Source organism: Artemia sp. Qi Xiang Cuo, chromosome 11, assembly GCF_049724085.1.
Source record: "Artemia sp. Qi Xiang Cuo chromosome 11, ASM4972408v1, whole genome shotgun sequence".
NCBI lineage: Eukaryota > Metazoa > Arthropoda > Branchiopoda > Anostraca > Artemiidae > Artemia > Artemia sp. Qi Xiang Cuo.
The window spans coordinates 27,749,946-27,773,497 of record NC_142804.1 but is presented as its reverse complement, the minus strand read 5'-3'; the positions used below and the strand labels follow the sequence as shown (position 1 = coordinate 27,773,497).

General features: G+C 34.0%; 1 protein-coding gene across 1 annotated transcript in view; it reads right to left on the bottom strand.

The window, feature by feature from the left end:
- Prp16 (ATP-dependent RNA helicase l(1)G0007) overlaps nt 1-14,668 on the bottom strand; it is a 132,956-nt gene extending 118,288 nt beyond the window's left edge. Inside the window, exons 1-3 of the mRNA XM_089096641.1 lie at nt 14,467-14,668; nt 3,902-3,992; nt 2,742-3,085 (exon numbers count right to left, since the gene is read on the bottom strand). Of these exons, the coding sequence (XP_088952767.1) occupies nt 2,742-3,085; nt 3,902-3,992; nt 14,467-14,590 (559 nt within the window). The 5' untranslated portion in view covers nt 14,591-14,668. The remainder of the gene's footprint in view (nt 1-2,741; nt 3,086-3,901; nt 3,993-14,466) is intronic.
- Between the last annotated feature and the right edge of the window lie 8,884 nt (nt 14,669-23,552).

Genomic DNA, 23,552 nt, shown 5'->3' with positions numbered 1-23,552 from the left:
ACTTTAATGCTCATGTTGAGGCAATCATTAAAAAGGTAAATTGTGCAAAACGTATTCTCATTTTAATGCATCCATTATTTTTTCCAGTATCACAACTAAAAAGTGCTTACCTCATCTACATGAGACCAATTTTAGAATACACTAGTTTTGCATGGGGCCTTTAAGTCAATAGCAACAGGTTACTTAAGCGACCAATTCAAATCATTACAAGAAGAGCTGTTAAAGTAATTATCTGCAACGCTTATACAGGCTACGAATCAGAATTATCTACCTTAAAACTACAGCAACTTCACGAGAGTTCCTTTAGTTTAATCTGAAAATTTGGGTAGATTCTTCTCAGCTGTGATCAACATAGGAAGATATAGCCACCACTTAAGACAAAATGAGGGATCACAGGATCATAACCCCTACAGTCCCCACAAAACGCTTCACAAATTCAGTTGTGCCTAATTGTATGTCCGCATTTAAGAAGTGCTAGTCAAGCTTTTCATTTAATTTTACAAGCACGGACACCATTTGGTTGGGATTTAGTCTTGACTACGACAGCTTGTATCAATAGAATCCAAAAAACCCACCATCTACTGTGATACAGAAGGCTGAGAAATTTTTAATGAAAAAACGAGGAAATATAGGGCAGCACAAATTTACAGAGGCTCAACTCTTAGACCTTTTGTAGACGGCCGTTTCTTTTTTTTACCTTGTGCCACGTTTCGGAGAAGGAGCTTAAATGACCATCAAATATACCCATATTTTGACCACACTGTACAACAAACTTTAACCTTGTCATAAACAATGCAACAAAGCCCAAAAAAAGGAACTGCTCACAGGAAAGAGGCTTTAGTTTTCAATATTTTTCCGGGGATGGTGCCGATCCCTTAAGAAAACACCTACTGAGGATATATGGATATACATATTTATTCAGGGTCTGTAGAAAGTAGTCAAACCAAAATTCAAAATAGAATGTATTTAAAATATAAGCAAAAGCAGTGGGACTTAAAATTAAAGCAGTTAGACTAAAATGTAAGTGTCATCTCAACACTTTTACCAACTATATTGTTTTCTACCAAATATCTAGCAATTCTCCAAATCCTGTTTCCCTCGTTTTTTTCCTATTGATTTTACAATAAAAATGCCACAGATTCCAAAACTAAACCAGAATATATTTAAATTCAAAATAGAAAATATTTAAGATGGAAAAAACAGATCAATTAAAAATAAAAATAAAAATGTTTAAATTCAATTTCATTTCAAAAACTTTAGTAACACGAAATTTTCCTGTGTTAGAAAACTACCACATGTTTAGCAATTTCTAAAAGACACTTCCCCGTTCTTTTTCCAAATAAGCGATTTTCACTTTGAATTACCAAATTTTCTATGGAAGTGGAAGCATCAGTATTTTGAAAAGAGAATTCTGATACTTAATAAAAGTATGTTTCTGCACCTACGTAAAGAGCATAGATGGTACTCAGGAACGTATTGGGAAATTCAGAATCCCATTCTATCAAAGGCAGCGCAATAGCGCTGCCTAAGTAAAGAATGATGTTGGCACAATGTATTATTTTTTTTTCATACCAGGGCACTTCGCATCGAAGGAGTTGTAGTGGAAACTACGAAAAGGGCTCATTCGATTGGAAATTGGAACGTCTAGTGACCTTTTTAATAGTCGAAAGAGATTGGAAGGCAACTAACATCCCTTACACGCCCACTATTTCCCGACACTCATCCAATCAACTTTCTTAGATAGCCATTTTGTTCAGCGTAGTTGATTCTAAGATAAAAATTATGTTTTTGAGGATGATACTCTCCCAGAGCCCTCAGGGCAAGGGTTTTAAGTTATGCCCTGGGGGCATATAAGAACAATGTTGGCACAATGTAATATTTATTATTTTTTTCCTTTAGACCAGGGCAATTTGTATCGAAGAAGTTGTCATAGAGACTTCTAAAAGGGCTCATTCAATTCGAAACTGGAAGGGCTTGTGCCCTTTTTAATAGTGGAAAGTGACGGGGCGGCAACTAACACCCCCTCCACGCCCACATTTTCCCAAGACACATCCAGTCAAAATTTTGATATTGCCATTTTGTTCAGCGTAGTTGATTTCCAGATAGGAATTATGCTTTTGAGGAGGACACTCCCCCACAGCCCTAAGGGTAAGGGTTGTAAATTATGCCCTGGGGGAATATAAGGTTTTTATAGAAAGTGTTGTTGTAGAATCTTCAAAAAAGGCTCATTCAATTGGAAATTCAAAGGGCTAGTGCCCTTTTTAATAGTCGAAAGTGATTGGAAGGCTACTAACACCCCTTCCACGCCTACCATTTCCCCAAACACATGGGGGCTTAAACAAAAATGCCACAAATTCTTATTTCACGGTTGCCAGGCACTATGGCAGCATGTGGATTCAACAGCACAGTTTGAGCCCTACTCATGTTAATTTCTACTCGTTTTGAGTTTGACTTGGTTATTTATTGCAATTTCTGTTCGTTTTGGGTTTCATTTATTTATCAATGCTGATTTATGGTAGCTTCACGCTTTGTAGATTATTTGATTTTAGTTTTTGCTCATTTTTGGTTTAATGGAGTTCTTTACTTTTCTTTGAAAACTTATTTTGTGGAAAATTTTTTTTAATTAATTTCTCGAAAACGATCATAATTGCTTTGTTTACGCATTAACTCACATTTCTCGCCGATTACTGGCAATTTATTGGAGTATTTTGTATTAAAAAAATATGAGAGAAATTACTTACCTTTTAGTTTCCATCTCGGAGTTGAAGGTTCATCTTCTCTCCTAGGAGTTTTCCAGTATCGCCCAGAGACCACTTCTCTTTCACTTTGCCTTTCTCTATCCCTTCTATCACTTTTATAAGAATCGTCATGCCGGTTACGATGTTTTTCTTCCCGTTCAGGTCTGTCATGACGCTCCCGATGCTTATCATAATCTCTGCCTTCTTTTTTTCTTCTTTCTTTAGTTGTTACGCGAATCTCTTTTTTCCTATCTCGCTCTCGGCGTTTCTCTAATCGCTCCTGGTACTCTTTCGATAATCCTCCTGTATAAGTAGGGGTCTCGTCAAGGGCCGCTCTGTAATGCTTCCTAGCAAAAAGAATTAAGCTATAAAAAAAAAAATATATATATATTTGAAACAAATGACATTAAAATTTGAGCATGTTAATACTTTAAATATTTCAGTTTTGACAGCTGACTGATACACATACACCATTTTATTAGAGAAAAATTTGACTATGATTTAATGATACCAGTATATCGATTTTCATAACCAGTCCATTAGTAGCAGATCGAAATTTTTTTCGAAATTGTTTTATGGACATCAAAGTGACAATCAAAAATAGTAATCAAGGCATATCAGTCTAGTGTCCCCATCTCCTCAACATTTACTTAAACTATGAAAAAAGCTCTTGACCAATTGTATCTATTATTCTAATTTCCTAATTTGCATTTAATACCGCAAATAAGCAACACAGGAACAAGGTCTTTGCTTTTTGTTTTTTCAAAATTCAAAATATTAAAAAAAAAAAAAAAGAAGTAACATATGTTTACATTTTAGGACACTTGTTAAAAGTGAACTTTGGTCACTCTTTCACTGACGTATCCAACTATTATTGAAATCTTCTTTTTAAACTAATTAGATACGACTATCATTCCGAAAGTAACCTTGAATTGGTAATAGAAAAAAAAATCAAAATAAACTAAGAAAATATACTCTATAACATTATGAAGACTATATTTTTTCCAGTTTTCAGCAACATTTTTGTGGACATATCCCCCTTTTTTACAATTTACGTGTTTAATTTCAAAAGTTCCTCGACGAGCAATGAAGGACATTTTGTTCCTTTTCAAACCCATTCCGCAGATACCCATTCCAAGATATTTTGCTACATAATGACTTACCCGTCCTTAGGCTTTAAGAAGGTGTCCTCATCAGTTCTACTTCTTTTCAATTCAACCGCAGCTTCTTCAAGTTTTTCTTTTCTTTTTTGCTCTGAAAATGAATAAACAGTAAAAACTGTTTTAACTTTAATTTAGCAAAAACTTTTAATGAGAAAAAAAAAAGCCATGAATCAGATGAAAAGTATGGATTACCATAGCTTCATGCAATAAAGACCTTTAAGGCTAGCAGATGACACATAATATACGGTATATATAAATACATATATATATATATATATATGTATATATATATATATATATATATATATATATATATATATATATATATATATATATATATATATATATATATATATATATATATATATATATATATATATATAATATATATATATATATATATATATATATATATATATATATATATATATATATATATATAATAATATATAATATATATATATATATATATATATATATATATATATATATATATATATATATATATATATATATATATATATATATATATATATATATGCAAATAAGAATTAGACCTTCAATTAGAATTAGTGCCTTTGTAAAATTATGTTTTTTGTTATTGGACCTTTAACTTTTGCCTTTAAAAAAGTCTTCTGCATATCTTCTAACCTCATTTGTCTTTTTTCTTCATTTTGAATTCTGATTACTTCAGACAATTTAGCAATGCCCATTGCTTTAGCTGCCTGTATTGGTCGTCCAGGTTATTCATTTTCGCCCATTGTAAATTTAATATGTTCAGGCCGTTCTCTCGGTCCTATCACGTTTGATAGTTCAGGTGGTTCCAAAGAATCATCATTTATAATAATTGCAAATTTTTGCTTTTTGGGCCTTCCTATTGACTGTTGACTTCCTAATATAAAACTGGTTGTGTTTACTGCTTCCGTTCCATGTAGCAAGTCACTTTTATCTAACAATAAACCTAACTAACTTAAAAATTTTCAGGTATTTTTCATGTTTGAACTAAAACATTAAGATTATTGCTTAGGCACCATAAATGTTTTTGCAGTTTACATAATAGCTTCAGCGATTATGAACTGACGTATACTGCATGGGATTTTTTTTTTCTTTTAGAATAACAGGCTTTTGGTTTTTATTTACAGTTGGTAAAGGAGGCATTATCCAAATAGTTGTTTTTAGAACTATATTTGTATGTAACAAATTTAAAAAGAGCTAATAAAATAAACTGAATATTTAATATATACTGATATTAATTGCTGAAAGCTCATCAGTTCAAAATGTTACTATAATTTTAATGTTTATTTTAAATATTAAGTACAAAAGAAAATATTTGTCATAAAATTGGTTTTCAGTAAAGCGCCAATGACGCAGTAGGTTTTAGACTTTTACAGTGAAAGAAGGAGGTCATACCCAAAATCTTGTTTGTGGTAATTTTTGTTCGTTTCAAGCTTAATTTGCATATTCAATTTTAAGTTTCACTCGTTTTAATATTTATTTATTAATTTACACTAATATCTATTGTATGTTTGTTTGAATTGATTGTTTATTTAATTTCTGTTCGTTTTAAGTTTCATTTATACTTCAATAGGAAAGTACTTTTTTTTTCGTTTTAAGCTTGATTGTCATATTCAATCTAAGCATTACTTGCTTTAAGATCTATTTATTCATTAATATTATTACTTTTTGTATGTTTTTGCTATGATTGTTTATTTAATTTATGTTCGTTTTGGGTTTCATTTATTCTTTAATAGTAATTTCTGGTCGTTTTGAGTTTGAATTTTAAAAGGTATTTGTATCTGCTGAGCTTAATTTTAAAATGGCGTTTACTTTTCTTTGAAAAACTTATTTTTCGGAAAGTTTTTTTAAATTAATATAAGATAAGGAGAGGTCTTTCTCAAACAGAAAATACACTTCTATTTCCCCATTTTGTGACCAAAACAATTGAGGGAGGGCAAATAGATTACCCTCCTCCCCCCCCCCAATGCCCTCTTTTCCAAAAAAGTCATCTGATCAAAATTTTAAGAGAGCTGTTTCTACCACCATTGTTGAAATGTCAAGTAATCATGTCTCTGGGGATCAACCGACCCTGCAAGTCCCTGGGAAAAGAATTGTAAGCTATGGGGTTTAATAATAATAACAATTTATTTATTACCAACTATGAACAAAAAGAAGTGGAGTGCATCAAAAACAAAAAAAAAAACAAAAAAAAAGTAAACTTGCACACTTAACAATTATTTACATAAAATAACGTAGATTATGGTGCAAAGTAAGACCTGCAGATTCCAACAGCTTTAACACAAGCACAGTCACTTTTTCCTGTAAATCAAGGAGGCCAAATGGCATTATTAGATGCAGGGCTGGAACCACAGAGGGAGGCACAGAAGGTACCAAGAAAATTTAAAATAATAAGTCCTGAGATATTTGAGATCTTTAGGCTTCAGAATTGGAAGAAACCCAGATAATAAAAGAATAGAGTGATCACAAAATGAAGAAAATAATTTCCCAAGTGCTTTTCTAGTGTACCTCCCTTTGTTTGCAACAATTTTTGAATATTTTTGTCTAGTGTTTATATATAATATTTGTTATTGTAAGTAAACAGACATTTTTTGGGACAGTGAATTTTCTATAGGGAGAATTTTCTGCCTGGATATTCTCCTAGGGGAGAATTTTCTGTTGGGGGATTTTAAAGGGGAGAATTTTCTGTGGGGAGGGAAGTTTCCAGGGATGAACTTTCAAAGGGAAACTATGCATGGGAGAATTTACCAGCCTTCTTATATAATCTTTTTTTATTTGACTTACTTTCTCTTTGCCATTCCAATTTTACATGTGGAGATATTCTGGGGAAATTACCCAGAGTAAATTTTCAAAGGAATTCAAATTGTCGGGGGGATTTTTCTGTAGGGGGTTTTCAGCAAGAGATTCTCCATGGATGAATTTTATGCAGGGAAAACTTTCCATTGAGACATTGGAAGGAGAGAATTTCCAGGAAAATATTTCCACTGAGGATTTGAAAAACAATTACAAATTAAAAGAATAGGCCTAATAAGTCTTTTTTCAAACGAAAGTAGGCTAAAAAGAATTTTCCAGGCGGAACTGTCCACAAAATTTTTTTGGGAGAATTTTCAGCAGTGATGAAATTCTCGGGAGTAAGGGGATCTAACATGGAAAAAATCTTCCAAAGAAGAATTTTCTTGGAGGAGGGATTTTCTATTTTTCAACTAAACACAAGGAGCAATATTAAAACTTAAAAACAAACAGAATTTATACCCTATTTGAGGGGGATCTCCCCTCTTGATACCTTGCTCTTTACACTATTTTTTACTTTTTGCACTAATTATTTAAGAACAACTCCTGAAATACAAGAGCTGTTTAATTAGAGTAAATAAAATTTTAAAATATAAAAAGGAACTTCGGCATGAAGAGTGAGGTATTGAGGAGGGGTTATTCCTCCCATATAAGGAACAATTTCTGTTCTTTTAAGTTTTCATGTGGCTCCATACTTTCAATTGAAAAAAAAAACTTATTTTTATTTAATCATTGAATGGCTGAGCCAATTCTCAGGGGGAATTTGAACAGCCAAAAATAGCCAGTAGGTTACTTTTCTTTATGCTTCCTGAGTAATTCCAAATCAAGGTTTTTGTGATATTAGTTCATGTAATGGAAGTTTTTTGTATTTTATTCAAAATTTTGAAAAAAATTTGCAAAATACTCTTTAATTATAATTTTTGTTATTGAATTTTGTGGGATCATTTTTGATTGCTCATGTGGCCATGTAAATACTTCTAGAATTTCTTTATACTGGCTGATCTACAAACTTGAAAACACTTCTCTTGCTCTCTAATTTCATTTAATGCTTTCTTCCTCTTTACTACAGCCTTGTGATTTTTTCTAGCTAATCTAAATGTTGATAGGGCTTCTTGTCATTTCTCTGGGCCATTGGCATTTATTACCTTATTCAATAAGCTAAATAGGCACAAATTACTAATATATTCATTACCAAGACGGTTTTGGCAGCATTATTTCCAGGACCCAACCAGCCTCTTCATGGAGGAGTTGTGACAGGCAGCCAGTATTTATTTCAGGGTCCAAAGAGAGTTCACATAAACCCTTTAACTAATCCAAAATCTCTTCTGAGCAAAACCTATCTTTCAGCATTTTAGTTTCTTCATCAGTCCAATCTTGTCATAACCACCATATATGTGGTTTATATGTATGTGGAACTTTTCTTTGGGGTTCATTGGGGGAGGGGGTGCCAAAGCAAAAGATGGTTGAATTATATGCAGGAAAAGTAAATTATAGATAGAATGGTAAAAATCTTGGGTTTTTAGTGCATGACAGACTTGGGGACTGCTTTCCTCCCTCTCCATTGTGCATATGCAAAGCTTAAATTTCTAATGTGAAAGGCTAAGAACATTTACTCTTTCTTTCTTCTTTTTTTGCATGCAACTGTCAGTGGAAAAAGTGTAATTTTTTTTATTTGTGAGATATATTTTGTTTTGTACCTGATTGGCAATCAATAAATAGAGTTTGAACCTAACCTGACTAGAATCAAAGGTACATTATCCCTCATGAACAGCAGAAACCCAAAATTCAACTCTAGAGGAGCTAGACCTAAGTGGAATCAGAATCTATGCATCAATCAGAACATTAACAAGCACATAATAGACATTCTCTCAACAATAACTTTTATTGGATCCAAATAGTGGTCTGGTGTTAAAGATAAGCTATTCACATCTTTAATTGCAAACAACTCTAATATTTTACCTAACACTGATAATACTAATTTAAGCCTGATCTGATGTAAGCTAATATGAATATGGTACACAGCTATATAGCCAGTGCATACAATACATAGCATAAAGTTAATGAATTTACTTTTAGAAATGAAATAAAGCAGTATTATGACTGTTTTAAAGTAGCTTTCATGATTTTTGATAACCATTTTGAACTAACAAACAATAAAGAACAACATGTTGAGCAACACCACCCTTTAAGAACAACAACCCTTTAAGCTCAAAATAAAATTTGTAATTTAAGCAATTAATAGGCTACATTTAGAGAGAGCATGAAAAATACAGTATAGTAGTGTGTCCCTGGTAACACCAAAGGAGAGGGGTTCTGGTGAAGGAACCACTATAAGACAGAAAGAGTAGCATCTTTTAACTACTAATTTTATGCTCTGTGTGATGTTTATGACAATTCATCCTCATCACTATCCTAATGGTCCCAGACATAGCCCAAGGTTAGTTAAATACAAAATTGAAGATCAAAAGTGATATAATTTTTATTATAATATATAAATCAAAGTTAATTAATCATATTTTCATTCTTTTTTCTTTTTATCTATGGGTATGCAGTAATCAGGGCTATTAAGATAGAAATATTTCAAGAAAAACAATTACTTACTTAAAAATATGCAGAAAAATAGTAGTTACCACATTTCAAAGGCACTTTCACTATACTTTATCCCAACCCCTCCAAATATGCAAATACATATCCCATAATTATATATTTCCTATGTATTTTGTCATGCATCATTCTTCTTTCATCTTGTCTGTCCATAACTTAAATCAGCACTGACAAAATACAGAAACTGAAAACACATGAAAAATACATAATTTGGATTCTATATTTGCATATTAGATTGGAGGGGGGGAAGGTATAGCCTACTGGAAATAGCTTCAAAATGTATTGCCTATATATTTTTTATGTAGGGGAGAGAGGGGCAATACCGCACAGGGGCGACTCCGTACGTTTGACCTGTTGTCTAAAGTTTTTGAGCTAATCCTTTCAAAAAATTCCCGCTAGATGCCCGTCATGTAACGCTCATTTGGCACAAGTTTTAAATTTTGGAGAAAAGAGACAGCCGAGAAAAGAGGTAAGGAAGTTTTTATTTGCTTGCTGGAAATCCTGACACATGTAGTATTTGTCAAATATTTTCTAAGTTATTGTAGCTCTTGAGCCGTGAGTTAGCAGGATCAGACAAGGTATACCCCTGCTATTTGCATGGTAATTTTCATCAGTAAATATCAGGCCGTTATCTACGAAAAAAAAATATTTCAAAATGGCGTCAACATAGGGTAACTCCGGACACTTTTTTGGGGGCGATTCTGGACACTTTTCGTGGTGTCCGGTTTCGCCTTGTACTGACGGAAGTCTTTCATAAGTTGGAAAATGGAACTATGTGTAGCTGGAAGCAGAATATTGGTAAAATTGACTGTATTCCTTTTGTCTTATAGAGAAACTGAAGTGATTTGTTTTGACTATCAAACTTTGTTTTCAACATTTACACTTAGACAAAAGTTACCCCTTGCCTTACAGCCTAGCCTATTTAAACACAACTACTCTATGTAACAATCTTTGTCTTGAATAAAAGTTGTCCAAGATTAAGTCTGCCTATTATTTAGATACTTTGTTCCAACTTTAAGATCCTGTGTTCAAGATTGGACAGCATTTTCTATGATTTGGCTAAGCTTAACCTTTAATTTCTATCCGAAATTAAGGTGTACTTTTGACTGTCTATGCGTTTAAAATAGTCTCGGCATGTCACTGTTATGGTAAAAATATTCAAGCTAATCTTAATTGAATATTCTTCAATACTTTCTTACTGGTGTACGGTACCAATAAACCTTACCCCCCCCCCACCCCTCCTTGTTTAAAATACATACTATGAATTGTATACATTCAATGGATTATTTTCTTATATATTATAATGTTTAGTTTTATAATATATGTGATTGGAACTTTTAATTAGACAGTGATAATTCAAAAGGAGTCATGTGAGATTTATATAAGCTTAGATTTACAGTACACCTTCACAGCTATGCAGATCAGTTCAATTCATTTTCACCCATCATATTTAAAAATAATACTTATTATTAAATGATTTACTATTATGTTGAACAATAAACATTTGCTCAATGCCTACTTATATCAGAAAGATAAACAGTAGTGTCTATGGCTGTATCCAAGGGGGTAGAGGGTTTGAAACCCCCCGAAATGTTTGTCCAACTGGTAGAAACATAACAAAAGTGAACATAAACAAATGATTGATGTGTTTTTTAAGTTTGTTTGTTTAATGTTTTGTATTATAATGTTAAACTAAACATTACGCTGCCTGCAGGCATCTTTCCATTCTATGCCTCAAAGCATGGCGTGACCTGTGTTAATTTCCATGTTGTTCTCATGAGGTTCTGACAATTATAATTTTCTTTTACAGATGGTTCGCAACTACATTCGAAAGGGGAGGGGTCCTCCTGATCCAGAATTAGTCAGGCGTGTTGTTATTCAATTTATACATGGGAAGTTGTCTTTCCTAGCAGCTGCAGAAGAATTTTCCCTGAAGAAGAGTACCCTTGCGGATGCCATGAAATGATACAAGGCAAAAATGCAAATTCTCGAGCAGAGTGGTGCTAGGGGTAGCAATTTTGACAATGACATTGTTCAGGAGAGCACTAAGTTTGTTTTTACTTCCAAACAAGAGAAAGAGCTTGCTGCATACCTCAAAAAATGTTCATTACTTAACCATGGGCTGACTCCCTATGCAACAAGAAAGTTAGCCTACCAATGGGCAATAGCATTGAAGATAAAATTTCCATCAAGCTGGAAACTGAATGAGAGAGCAGGAGTGGATTGGCTAAGAGGTTTCATCAAGCGGAACGCCAGTTTGTCCATCAGAAAACCCTAAAATACAGGCCAGGCTCGTGCTGCAGGCTTTAACGCTGTTGTAATTGGTGTCTTCTTTAGAAATCTTCAGGAGTTATATTGCAGGTATCATTTTCCTCTTGGTTAAATTTGGAACTGCGATAAAAAAGAATTACCCACAGTTGTTTAGGCCTCAAAGGTGATTGCTAAAAGGAGAGTAAAACAGGTGACACAGACTGTGTCAGCAGAAAGAGGAGAAAATACCACACTGCTATGCTTTATATCTGCAATTGGTCAGCCAATTCCACCAGTGTTTGTTTTTACAAGAGTCAAAGCTCCAGAAAGGATGTATCGAGATGGACCACCAGGATGCATTGGCGTAGCCCATCGCAGTGGATGGATGACTTTGGACAATTTCCTTTGTTCCATGGAACACTTTCTAAAAGAGGTCAAACCCAGCAAAAAAGACCCTGTTTTACTCTTGTTTGACAATCATGAAAGCCATATTTCAGTAGAATTAGTTTCCTTCTGTAAAGATAACGGCATCCACCTCCTAACCTTTCCTCCCCATTGCTCCCATCGTCTCCAACCCCTTGATGTTTCAGTGTATGCACCATTGAAGCATGCAATCAGGGAGTCATTTGACAATTGGATGCAATTAAACCCTGGTCAGAGAATTTCAATACATGAAATAGCGAAATTGTGCAAGTATCCCTTTCTGGAAAAGCTGAATCCTCAAAACATCACAGCTGGTTTTGATAAGGCAGGAATTTGGCCTTTAAATCCAAATGTGTTCACAGAAGTCGATTTTCGGCCAGCTGAGGTGACAAACCGCCCAGATCCAGCTGAACAGAATGCCCCAGAAACTTCCAATATGGATGATCCTCACCTTGGTTTATTTTGTGATTCATGTCCTGTCATGTTGGGTCAACAGCAGTCAAACTTGCCTACAGCAGTAACTCCTGAAAGCATCAGACCATATCCACAGGCAAAAATGCAATCTGCACAAAAACTGTAAAAAAGGCAAAAGTAGAATTCTGACAGATACACCAGAAAAAAGAGCACTAGAAGCAGAGACTGAGCTAAGGCTTGCTAAGAAAAAGAAAAAGTCGCTAAAAAAGTCAAAGGTTTCACTCATTGCTGACAAAAATAGAGACAGCATTTCAGACATAGATATAGAGCTCAATGACGAGTCTTTACATTGTGGAAGTATCAGTGAGTTTGAGACAGATGAAGAATTATCTTGTGGAAATTTTGTGCTTGTGAGGTTTATGGTTGGTAAGAAGCAAAACTCTGCTGTTTACTATGTTGGTGAAATTGAAGAAATAAGTGGCAGAGTAGCAAAAATTAACTACCTGCGCAAGTCTGGTAGGAAGTTCATCTTCCCTGAATGTCAAGATTGTGCAGAAACTGACTTTCAAGACATTATTATGAAGCTTCCCGCAACGGCATCAGTAGGAGGAACTGGGCAAACAGCCAAAGCTCTTGTATTTGGCTGTGATTTGGCCCAATTTCCCATAAAATAAATTTAATGTTACATTTAACTTGTATATTATCTGAATTAAATGTTAATAATATCTGAATCAATAATTAAAAGCATTAAATAAATAAGGTATAGAAATACCCCATGAGTGTCCAAAGTCACCCCCTGGTTGGGGTGACTTTGGACACTTGAAGAGGTCACACATTTTTGGGTCTCACCAAGAAACAACTTAATGGATGTCAGTGAAAAAAATCACCAAGAAAAGTGAATAATTGAGCTATCTAGTCATGTAAAAAGGAAGTTTGTATCTTTAGAAATACGCTTTTTAGGGGTCAAAATCCTCAAAATGTACGGTTTCACCCCTCTCTCCCCTATATTATGAAGTAAGAAATGTTTTCTTTATATGTTTCTTTCTCAATAGCCCCTATTCTAGGCTTAGAACAAATATTTATTCTCCTAGCTACAGCAGAATTAGTATGTTTGGTAAACATTGGGCCCATTTTTTAGCACTAAGATCTTGCATCTTTCTGCAAAGATTATTGTTTTTTAACTCATCTTTGTTCTAAGATCTTACAGCTCACTGATAATAACAAAAAGTGCAAAGGATGCCATTTTTCTGCCATATAGAATAAAGATGAGAGAACTTTGATGATATACTCATCATTGTTCTCAGACTGCTGATCAGAGCAGAATGACAAAAGATGTTTGCATAAAAATGACAAAAAATTGAAGATCTTAGTTCAAAGATTTCAATTTTAAGCATTTTCTGACAAAAGTTGTAAGATCTTAGCACATTGATGAGTGAAAAAACAGCCATAATATGAACCAACAATAATTTTTGATTACCTGTAACAAAACTATTTCAGAAACAATGTTGAGTATATATTGAAAATATGTCAATAAAGAAAGTTGTTTTTCAAATCTAATAGCTGTGTTTTGTATAACACTAAACAAAACTGTATTAGCCTATCAACATGGTTTAGTAGAAACATGGGTAAAAATCAGAAAAGATGTTTTTGTGATTAAATGAAACTTAATGTATACTTTAAGCTATAAAGTTTATCTCTTTTAATTTAAGTTTTCTATATAACCTAGGGTGAGGGAATGAACAATCACAAATACTGTTATAAATACCACAAAACAATAGGCTAAATTAGAAATTAAAAAGTTTTAGCCAACTTTCAATTCTAGGCTTGAAGTATTTCTTTCTAAAGAGTCTCTCTCTGACTGGGTTGCCATTTAAACCTTCCAAGCAAAGTAATGTTGAAGGATAAAAATTTATTGGGCAAGGGCTGTGATGCACTTGTCATACATTGCAAGTATTGATTGGGGAACTGAAATTCCCAGGATCAAATACTTAAACAATGCAAAGTTGCAATTTAAAGGAGCCTAGGGTATGTTTAGTCCAAGGCTACTTAAAATCAATCTTCATACAAACCAGCAAGTTTATCAAGACCAAATACTGACTCTCTGGGAGTTGATGGTTCAGATATTTTCTTCTTCTTAATTATTAATCCACCTTTCTCTCCATTAGTTCCTTTAAGTATATGGATATCTGTCATTTCACTGACTTTAGTTTCCAGTAGCTTTGCCTATTGAGCAAATATCATGTCCCAATTATTTTAAACATGGATGATTACTAGGCAGCAATGTCAAACATGCATTAATCGTAAATGTCAAACAATTTTGGCAGAAATCCGGCCTTCTCGGCTCAAAAGCTGAATCAGGCAAATATGATCATCAGCGGGTCGAGATGATCTCTTTTAACGTCTTCTGCAAGTCTTGGAGAGAATCCCAAATTTTGAACTCTTTAGCCTCAGATTATATTCCCTTATGTATATGAGGTGCCACGCATGGACAAAACAAGAATTATAGCTCCTTTAAATTTCCAACTATAACATTTTTTGGGTCACTAGTGGCTCATTAGTGTGCCCTGCTGTGTCTTGCATGAAATAGTATCTATTTGTGTGCGCTGGAACTACTGGGCAGCAAATCATACTAAAGGCTTAGAATAGTTGTTCAAGTCTACTTATCTAATTTTTGTAGCATTTTATTACCTGAAAAATTAAAATCAATATAATTCTTGCTGCTTTACTTTCAAATTTTATTGCCCATGAAAAGAAAAATCTTACGGAAATATCATAACACCGCCATTTCTGATTTACCAAAATTTTAAGACATGCTTCATGAAGTCAATATTAAACAAAATTATATTTTGATAACACCTAAAACATTTCAGAAAGCCCTTAGTGCTTTTCAGAAGTTATAACAGCGAAGTAATTTTTTATTGCCAAATTAATAAAATGAAGTATAATGAATTAATAAAAGATAGATCCTTTCAATAGCCAAAACATTTACTGCTTTTTGACACAAAAATAAGAGAATGACAAAGAAAGAGTAACTGTATACGAATGACATATATTGAAATTGCTTTTCGCTAATTATAATAACAATTACAGAAGTAGCTACGAGACAAAATAACAAATGAGAGTTGCCGAAATATTCTTTTTGAATATAAAGTCCCGGAAAAAAAAAATATATTTTTTGCTACGGTAAGGAAAGCAATATTTCAGTACTGGAAGCAGTAGTAGTGACAACGGCCAAGTGTTGCTCTTAAGCGTGTGTGGCTTGAATGGCCGAGGAAGTTATGTTAAATGTTTCCCAGAGAATATGTATAAGACTAGTTTTAAGCATTTATTTAACTGACTGTGTATCAAATAATAAGCTGTATAAATACATGAGGTTCTATCTCACATTCCACAGGTATTATAAATGAAACTACAAGATTGCCAAAGCAAAATTTTATAGCTTAAAAGTAAACGTTTTGAGAAGACTGTCCTTTGTTATTAATCCCGAAGCAAACCCAAAAGTAAATTATGCTTGAATGGGTTGGGGAGAGCCCATAAGAGCAGCTTTTAAGAAAAACCAAACGCAAATTGTCTCCGAATGGGTTAGTAAGAGCTATAAGAACGGTTAAGGAACTTCACAAGAGGGTGAAATATGGAAGCTTTGAATAGATAGAGTTGGAGTAGGAGATGGTACTTTAACTGTAAGTTAAAGTAATTAAAGTTAGTTTTAAAATCTAGTTGTTTTCCCCAACTTAAATTGTTAAGATTAAACAGCAGTATCTTCATTACTTTAGTAATATATATAGTAATTGTTATAGTCGTGACAAATAGAAATCGATTTTCGGAACTTTTCCTTTAAGGGGCTACTACTAATTTTTTGACTTGGAATTTCGTTAACTCACTACCATTGGAGTTCTAGTTCCGGAAATGGTTTATTTAGTTGATAAAATAGACGTAAATAAAAAAAAGGACACAAAAGTGTTTAATTTAAAGGTTAAAAAAGGTCAATGCAGACTTACTAAAAAATATTGACTTAAACACAAAATTCAAAATATTTTAAATAAAATTAAAGGAATTTCAGAAGTCATAAGAATCTTGAAGAGCAAAGAAGCAAAAGATAATTCATTATAGCTTAGTAGTCGTGACGAATACAGCTAGTGGACTTTCCATCTAGTGCCAGGTATTGGGTTTACAAGTCAAAAAATTAGCGGTAGTCCTATAATGGAAAAGTTCGGATTTTCTGTATAGTTTTTATTTTTCGTAACGGGTGGCTGCGCAAGACGTCACCCCCAGGATAATCTTCAGTATTATTAATTTTGAATTTGAGTAATATTTCAACAAGATTTGTCTTATAAATACTGGATTCCAAATATAATCAAACTGAATTTAACCTGAAATTTGTTTTAAAACTTTTTTTATACTAAATATGTGTTTTAGTCAAGCAAAAATAGCAAAAAGAACAGTTTGCTTCAAAAACTTTATAGGGTAAACAATATTCTAAAGTGTCTCTCAGATTATTTTGTCGTTATGTACAATAGATTTAGTTTATTCGTTGATAAAAAGTAAGAATAAAAGTTTGTCTTTGAAAAACTTGTAGGATAAAAGATTTTGTGAAGGTTCTTGTAGTTAATTTTTACAGTCACATAGAGCAGATAAGTTTTATAAGTTGAAAAAGAGTAAGAATAACAGCTATATGCCCAATTGCCGCTACTATTCACTTCATGCATTTGATGAGTAAACTTGTCTAACCAGTCTCTGTGCTGTCGTCGCTGTGGCGTAAGGTTGAATTTATGAAGCGAATTAATATAGCAAAGGATTGCTGAATAATTTGAATTTTGATATGATAAATACACTGAAGAATGTTTGAGTATTATGGGTGTTAGCTGAACCCTAATAACGTCAGGATTTATGCACGATTGAGCATCGTGTGTAATAATAAGGCTCGTTAAGAGGTGAGCATCGCTTTGATTTTATTCGCTCATTTTATTATCTATTGATTGCACACAGGAGTCAAAGAACAAGAACGGCAAGCGCGGGAAGAAAGATCGGAAGCTGGCAACAGAGGATGATAGCCAAATCAGCACAATGATGAATTCTACAGTTCAATCTGTTGAGGATGTTACTTAGAGGTGTAACAAGACCATTACTGAAAATATATTGACAATTCTAAAAACAGTAAAAACAATTCAGTCTGATATTATTGGAATGAAAGAAATGATTAAAACAATAAAGTTTGACAGCTGATCGAGTGAAAAGTTTAAAAAATACATAGGCTAATTGTGATGCGGATGTAGAACTATTAGTTGGTGAGTTGACATCTATTAAGACGAAAATGAAGCTGATGGAAAAGAAAGTACAAGGTTGCGATAAAGAAATAAATCTTTTAGCTAAGCAATCCCTTTTGGATGAAAATAGGTCAAAATTTTGTAGCCTCATTTTTTTTGGGATCTTAATAATGTGAAGGTATTTAATGCTCCGAATCTGATTAGTAATATCTTGGCTAATGGATTATTCGTTACTGATTTTGGTCCGTCAGACTTTGTTGTGACATCCTGAATGCCAAAGTTCATTAAAATTAATGTAATGGATTTTCAGATGCGGTTGAAGGTATTAATAATGCTATATGGTTGAAAGGTAAAATATTTCATGCTTATAACTAAATATTTATTAGTGATGATGTATCCCCTCATGCCTGTCAAATACGAAAAGATTTGTTGAAGATAAGACGCCTTCTAGTTGAGAGAAGAAAAGAGTGGTGGGCTCTTCAAGTTGTACCATCAATCATTTGCGTTATACGTGATAATAATGTAACTAAAGTTCCGTGGAATGATGTAAATTCGTTAGTAGTTCTCGATTGAGGATTTTGGACGTTATACACTGAGATATTTCTATTTGTATTGTTTTTGGTTAGTAGGGTTGGAACTTAGATGATGATTTTGTAATGTTTATTTGCTATGGTGATGAAAGCTAAACTGAGGCTATAGTGGAAGATGCGTTCACAACTTCAGAGTAATGATTACTGAAATCAAGATTGGAGTCTGTTTGTTGTGTTTTTTTGTTGTTTTGATTGTGTTTAAATATGTCTTTTTGTGTTTATATAAAATACCTAAGAAGGGAGTTTATTCAAATGAAGTTTATGTCTTATTGAAGTGCTAATTTATGTGCCTTGCTGCCACTGATTGCAATAAGTAAATGTATTTAGGGCCTCTGAATATATATATTTATATATATATATATATATATATATATATATATATATATATATATATATATATATATATATATATATATATATATATATATATATATATATATATATATATATATATATATATATATATATATATATATATATATATATATATATAATTATTTGTTCCTGATTACAATTAAAAATAGAAAAAGCGGAGCAACTCACGAAGAAAAGAAAAAACATTACTAACGCTAAAACTCAATTCACATAATCACATAAGCACAGTTTCATAAATAGTTGAGTCAGTGGTGAATTGTATAGTTTGCTGAAAGATTGCACGGAGGCTCTCTGTTCTAGGTCGATCACCTTTGTTGATGGATTGCATGATCCATATATCAATGAGCTCTCTGTGTTAGAGACCCTTAATGGAAGTGCTCCGCATTTTTCGACGCTCGGTGAGAGACAGCAATTCCCCCAAGGGCAATATTTACCAGATTATGGGAGAGACTACGGCATTGAAAAGTTTTGAACTAATAGACGATTGAATTACCACTTGCCTTTAACAACTTTTCCATAAGCCGAGCGGATAGATGTATAGCTTTATTTAGTCAACAAGCCTCTAGTTGACCTAAGCGTCTGGCCGTAAATGATACCAAGGTATTTCAGACATTGGGACTGCTGGATTCTGATACCATCGATGGTGAGATTAGCGTCTGCCAGATTAGCACCGCTAAAAACAATAAATTCCATTTTTTTTACCCCAGTGTCCTATTCTTCTGTATGGGGTAGCTAGGAGGTGAAGATTGTCTTTTAGACCTCCTTAGAGTGCACCAGACAAAATTCCCCTCGAATGAGTCTAGTTGCGGAACAAATTGCAAAATTGAAGATGATGAGCCTTAGAGCAGACCCTTGTCGAACTCCTTTAGAAAGCTCAATGGGTTCAGAAAGCTTTTGCCTGCGGTGTTCAGCGATTATTTCCTATCCCAAAACAAGACGGACGTGCGTATGGGAGTGCCAATCAAAAAGAACTAGGACAATGTTGAGATCTACTACTGAATCTAAGAGAATCCACAGTGATTGCGAGTGGACAATTTAGTTGAAGGCAGCTGAAATGTCGAAGTTGCAGACAAACAGTGGCTTTTAAACCAAATGTAGTTTTTATTATTATCTTTAGTAGCCAATGGGCGTAACCAAAGACCAACCCATTCTTGAATTCAAGTTGTTTGTCTCCGATCAGAGCATATACCATAATATGAGGCAGCACTACTTTCCCAAATACCTTGCTGATAATCGAAGAAACTGTAATTGGCCTGTAGCTTTTACAAAACAGTGGATCTCAATTCTTCTTCAGAATATTGGATGTGCAGCCACCGTGAAGGTTGACAGGTGCAAGTCCCTGCTCCTTGAAAATTTGGATTAGCAGGGCTAAAAATACTCATGTAGAAGTTCTGTTCCACGCTGTAAGTGTTTCAAAGTGATCCCTTAGAGCCCCGGAGACTTCTTTTTTCCATTCCATATCTTTGTATAAAGATTGATGTACTCTTTGCTATTCACTCTTTATATGTCAAGATCACCCAGGGTGCCACTTGGGGATCGAGAATGGTAACAATAAGTTAATTCCAAAATGATCATCACGGTTGTGCTCAGAGTGTACAACCGCTTTCCATTCGGTGGGGACTTGGAAATGCACAAAAAAGTAATCGATATCTGATATGGCCAGGGATACGCTAGGAGCAAAAGTAAATGACTGCGACTTTGGGGCTGCAGTCATAGCGTCTGGAAGACACCCCCTAAGTATAATGAAGAAAGGGTCATTATCTAAAAGCTGGCAATTAAAGTCCCCACAGATAATAATCTTTTCTGACTTGTAATGTTCTGCAGACCTCCCAAGTATCGAACAAGTCTTCGTGTATCATCTTTTGGAGAGAAAATAGTAATAAATTGCAGAGAGATACACTTATACGACAATAAAAGTGCTAGAGCCAGGGACTCTGATCGCTACGAAAAAATCACATGATCAATTAATATCCAATGCAAATAAGAGTCTGCTATGATCAAAATCGTAACACTCGGCCTTCCAATAGAGCTAAAAAAAAAAAAAAAAAAAAAAAAAAAACAGAGATGTTACCACATTAAACATGTCGGTTTTTTTTGTCTCTCTCGTTTGTTCTCAATCGGTTACAACACGGTATACACCTTACATGGTTTGGATGTCTAGCAAACCTGAGATTCTCCGTCCAACGTCCATTATTACAGTACTGGGCCCTGTGTAGAGGCTACTAACCTATTGATTGTCTGCTATGATCGAAATTGTAATACTCGGCCTTCCAACAGAGCTATAGTAGACAACGGGCTGAAAAAATAGTCCTTTCTTGGAACTCGATCAAGAACTTCTAAGTTCCCTTTCCCTTCATAAGTCCCATCTATCCATTGAACTTCCACTGTTTCGAATTTCTTTTTCCCAGCGTTCCCCATTATATCTAGATACTTAGCTAAGGAATTCTCTTCCCTCCGATATTTCGTGTGAGAGGTCTTTTCCGATATTGTTTAATTCTGCATGTGGGTTTCTTAGACTGTTGTGAGATTTCTGTATTTTGGTCTTTTTCCCGTTTTTTTCTTCTTTTTCTTCCGTAAGCTTTTGCCAGTTTGTATTGATGAAACAAAAAAATTAATTAAAAAAAACGGAGATTTTAACAGATTAAGCATGTCGGATTTTTTTTTCTATCTCGTTTGTTCTCAATCGGTTACAACACTGTATACACCTTACATGTTTTGGATGTTCAGCAAACCTGAGATTCTTCGTCCACCGGTTCTAACCTTTTGGTTCTCTGTCTGGTTGGTGTTTTCTTTACTTTTATTGAGGGATCAAAGATTGGAACTATCTTGCTGAAACTTTTTTTTAGCATTTGAAATTGCTGCTATTTTTATTGGGCCCCCTACAAGCTCAGCTTTTGGGGCTACAATATCTGATGTATTTGTTTTCCGTTTTCTTTTACTATTTCAGTTTTAGTTCTTTTTTATTGTATTTGATTTTATGGTACTAATAATGAATGAATGAATAATCGGATGTTATTAAATGTTCTTATATGCATGTTATGCTATGCTTGGCTGCTAGATCACTTAAAAGAGACAGTTCATGAGGAGTGTGCCTGTATATGTTTCTGCTGTAAAGGGAAATACTTGTATTCATTGTTTACGTTTGTTTGAATTAACCTCTAATTGTTTCTTATATACCGAATATTGTCAAATATAGCATGGATATTTTCTACTGCAATTGGCACACTTAATATTACACACACATGGATTGTTTTTAGAATTTTTGAATTCCCAAGCGAGAACACTTTGTATTATCAGAGCAGTCTCGTTTTAAGTGGTCGAACTTTTGGCATTTAAAACACTTCGGAGGTACGACACCTTGATATGGCGATAACAGACATAAATGCCGTATTTTAGTGCTTTTTCAAGAGCATGTTCGTCTGGGAATGTTAGCTTCACTGATTTGCTAGTACCAAAGCGTTTCAAATCTTGGATCCCTTCCATAGCAGACTCAATCTCCTCGTTTATAGTATCCTCGGGGACAAATTTAGCCGCAGCCAGGAATTTTTGTTTTTGAGCTCTAACTACAGCTGTAGAATTTTATTTTAGAAAAAAGGCTAAGGACTATCAAAAAGCTATTTAAACAGCCTTTCAGCCATGAGGCTGCCATGCAGGGGCGTAATTTGCTACGGGACAGGGGGCAGCTGTCCCTCCCATACCTCAGTTTGGACCCCCCCAGACCCCAGTTTTCCCTCCCAGCTGAAATTCAGTTTCTCCAAAAATCTTGTCAAAACTAAGATAAGCCTGCATAATTCAAGCATCCACAGAAGCGGGTTAGTTTTCTTTAGTATATCTTTACCTTTTCTTGTTACTATATGACTCATTTTTCAGTGTTCACTCTCGTTTTCACTTGATTTGGGAAAATTGGCTCCAACTTTGCCCCTCCTTCCCCAGGATTTTGAAAAAATTATGCCACTGCTGCCATATTCTTAAATTAATATTTTAGCACGGGCTTAAATTCTATAACTGTGAGACGTTATTAAGAAGGGTTATTTTAACACCCGACATCCCATAGTTTAAACAATATATTTGCCCCAAGTGTGCAATATAGATGCTGGGAAAATTACTTAATTTTTAATATTTGGTCAAATTTCGGATAGTTCAGCTTCAGAGTAGTTCGATAACTGAGGTTTCACTGTCCTAAAACAGATGGAAAATAAACGAAAAATGATTTTTTTTTTTTCAAATATCAAACAGTTCGTGGTAACGAACTGTAAGTAAGTAGCTACCTGGCTCAATAGTAACCGAGACTCTAAAAAACGGAATTTTGATACCAATAGATACATCAAAAGAATCAGATTTTTATGCTAATTTCAAATGTATAAGTTTCATCAAGTTTAATTTTACCTATCAAAAATTAGGCGCCTGAGAATATTTGCCTTTTTTTCAAGAAAAGGGGGAAACAACCCCTAAAAGTAATAAAACTTCAATGAAAATCAAATCATCAGATTCAGCTTATCACAGAACCCTACTATGGAAGTTTCAAGCTCCTATGTGCAAAAATGTGGAATTTTGTATTTTTTGCCAGAAGAAAGATCACGGATGCATGTTAATTTGTTTTTTTTCTTTGATTTCCACAGGGGTGATCGAATCGATCCAGCAGTCCTAGAATATCGCGAGAGGACTCATTCGGACGGAAATTAAAAGTTCCAGTGGCCTTTTTAAGTGACCAAGAAAGTTGGAGGGCAACTTGGCCCCCTCCCACCCTAATTTTTCTCCCAAAGTCACCCAATCAAAATTTTGATATCGCCATTTTGTTCAGCATAGTCGAAAATTTAGTTAATATGCTTTTTAAAATGACTTAATCCCCCACAGTTCTCGGGGGAAGGGCTACAAGTTGTAAACTTTGCCCATTGTTTACATATAGTATTGGTTATTGGGAAGTAT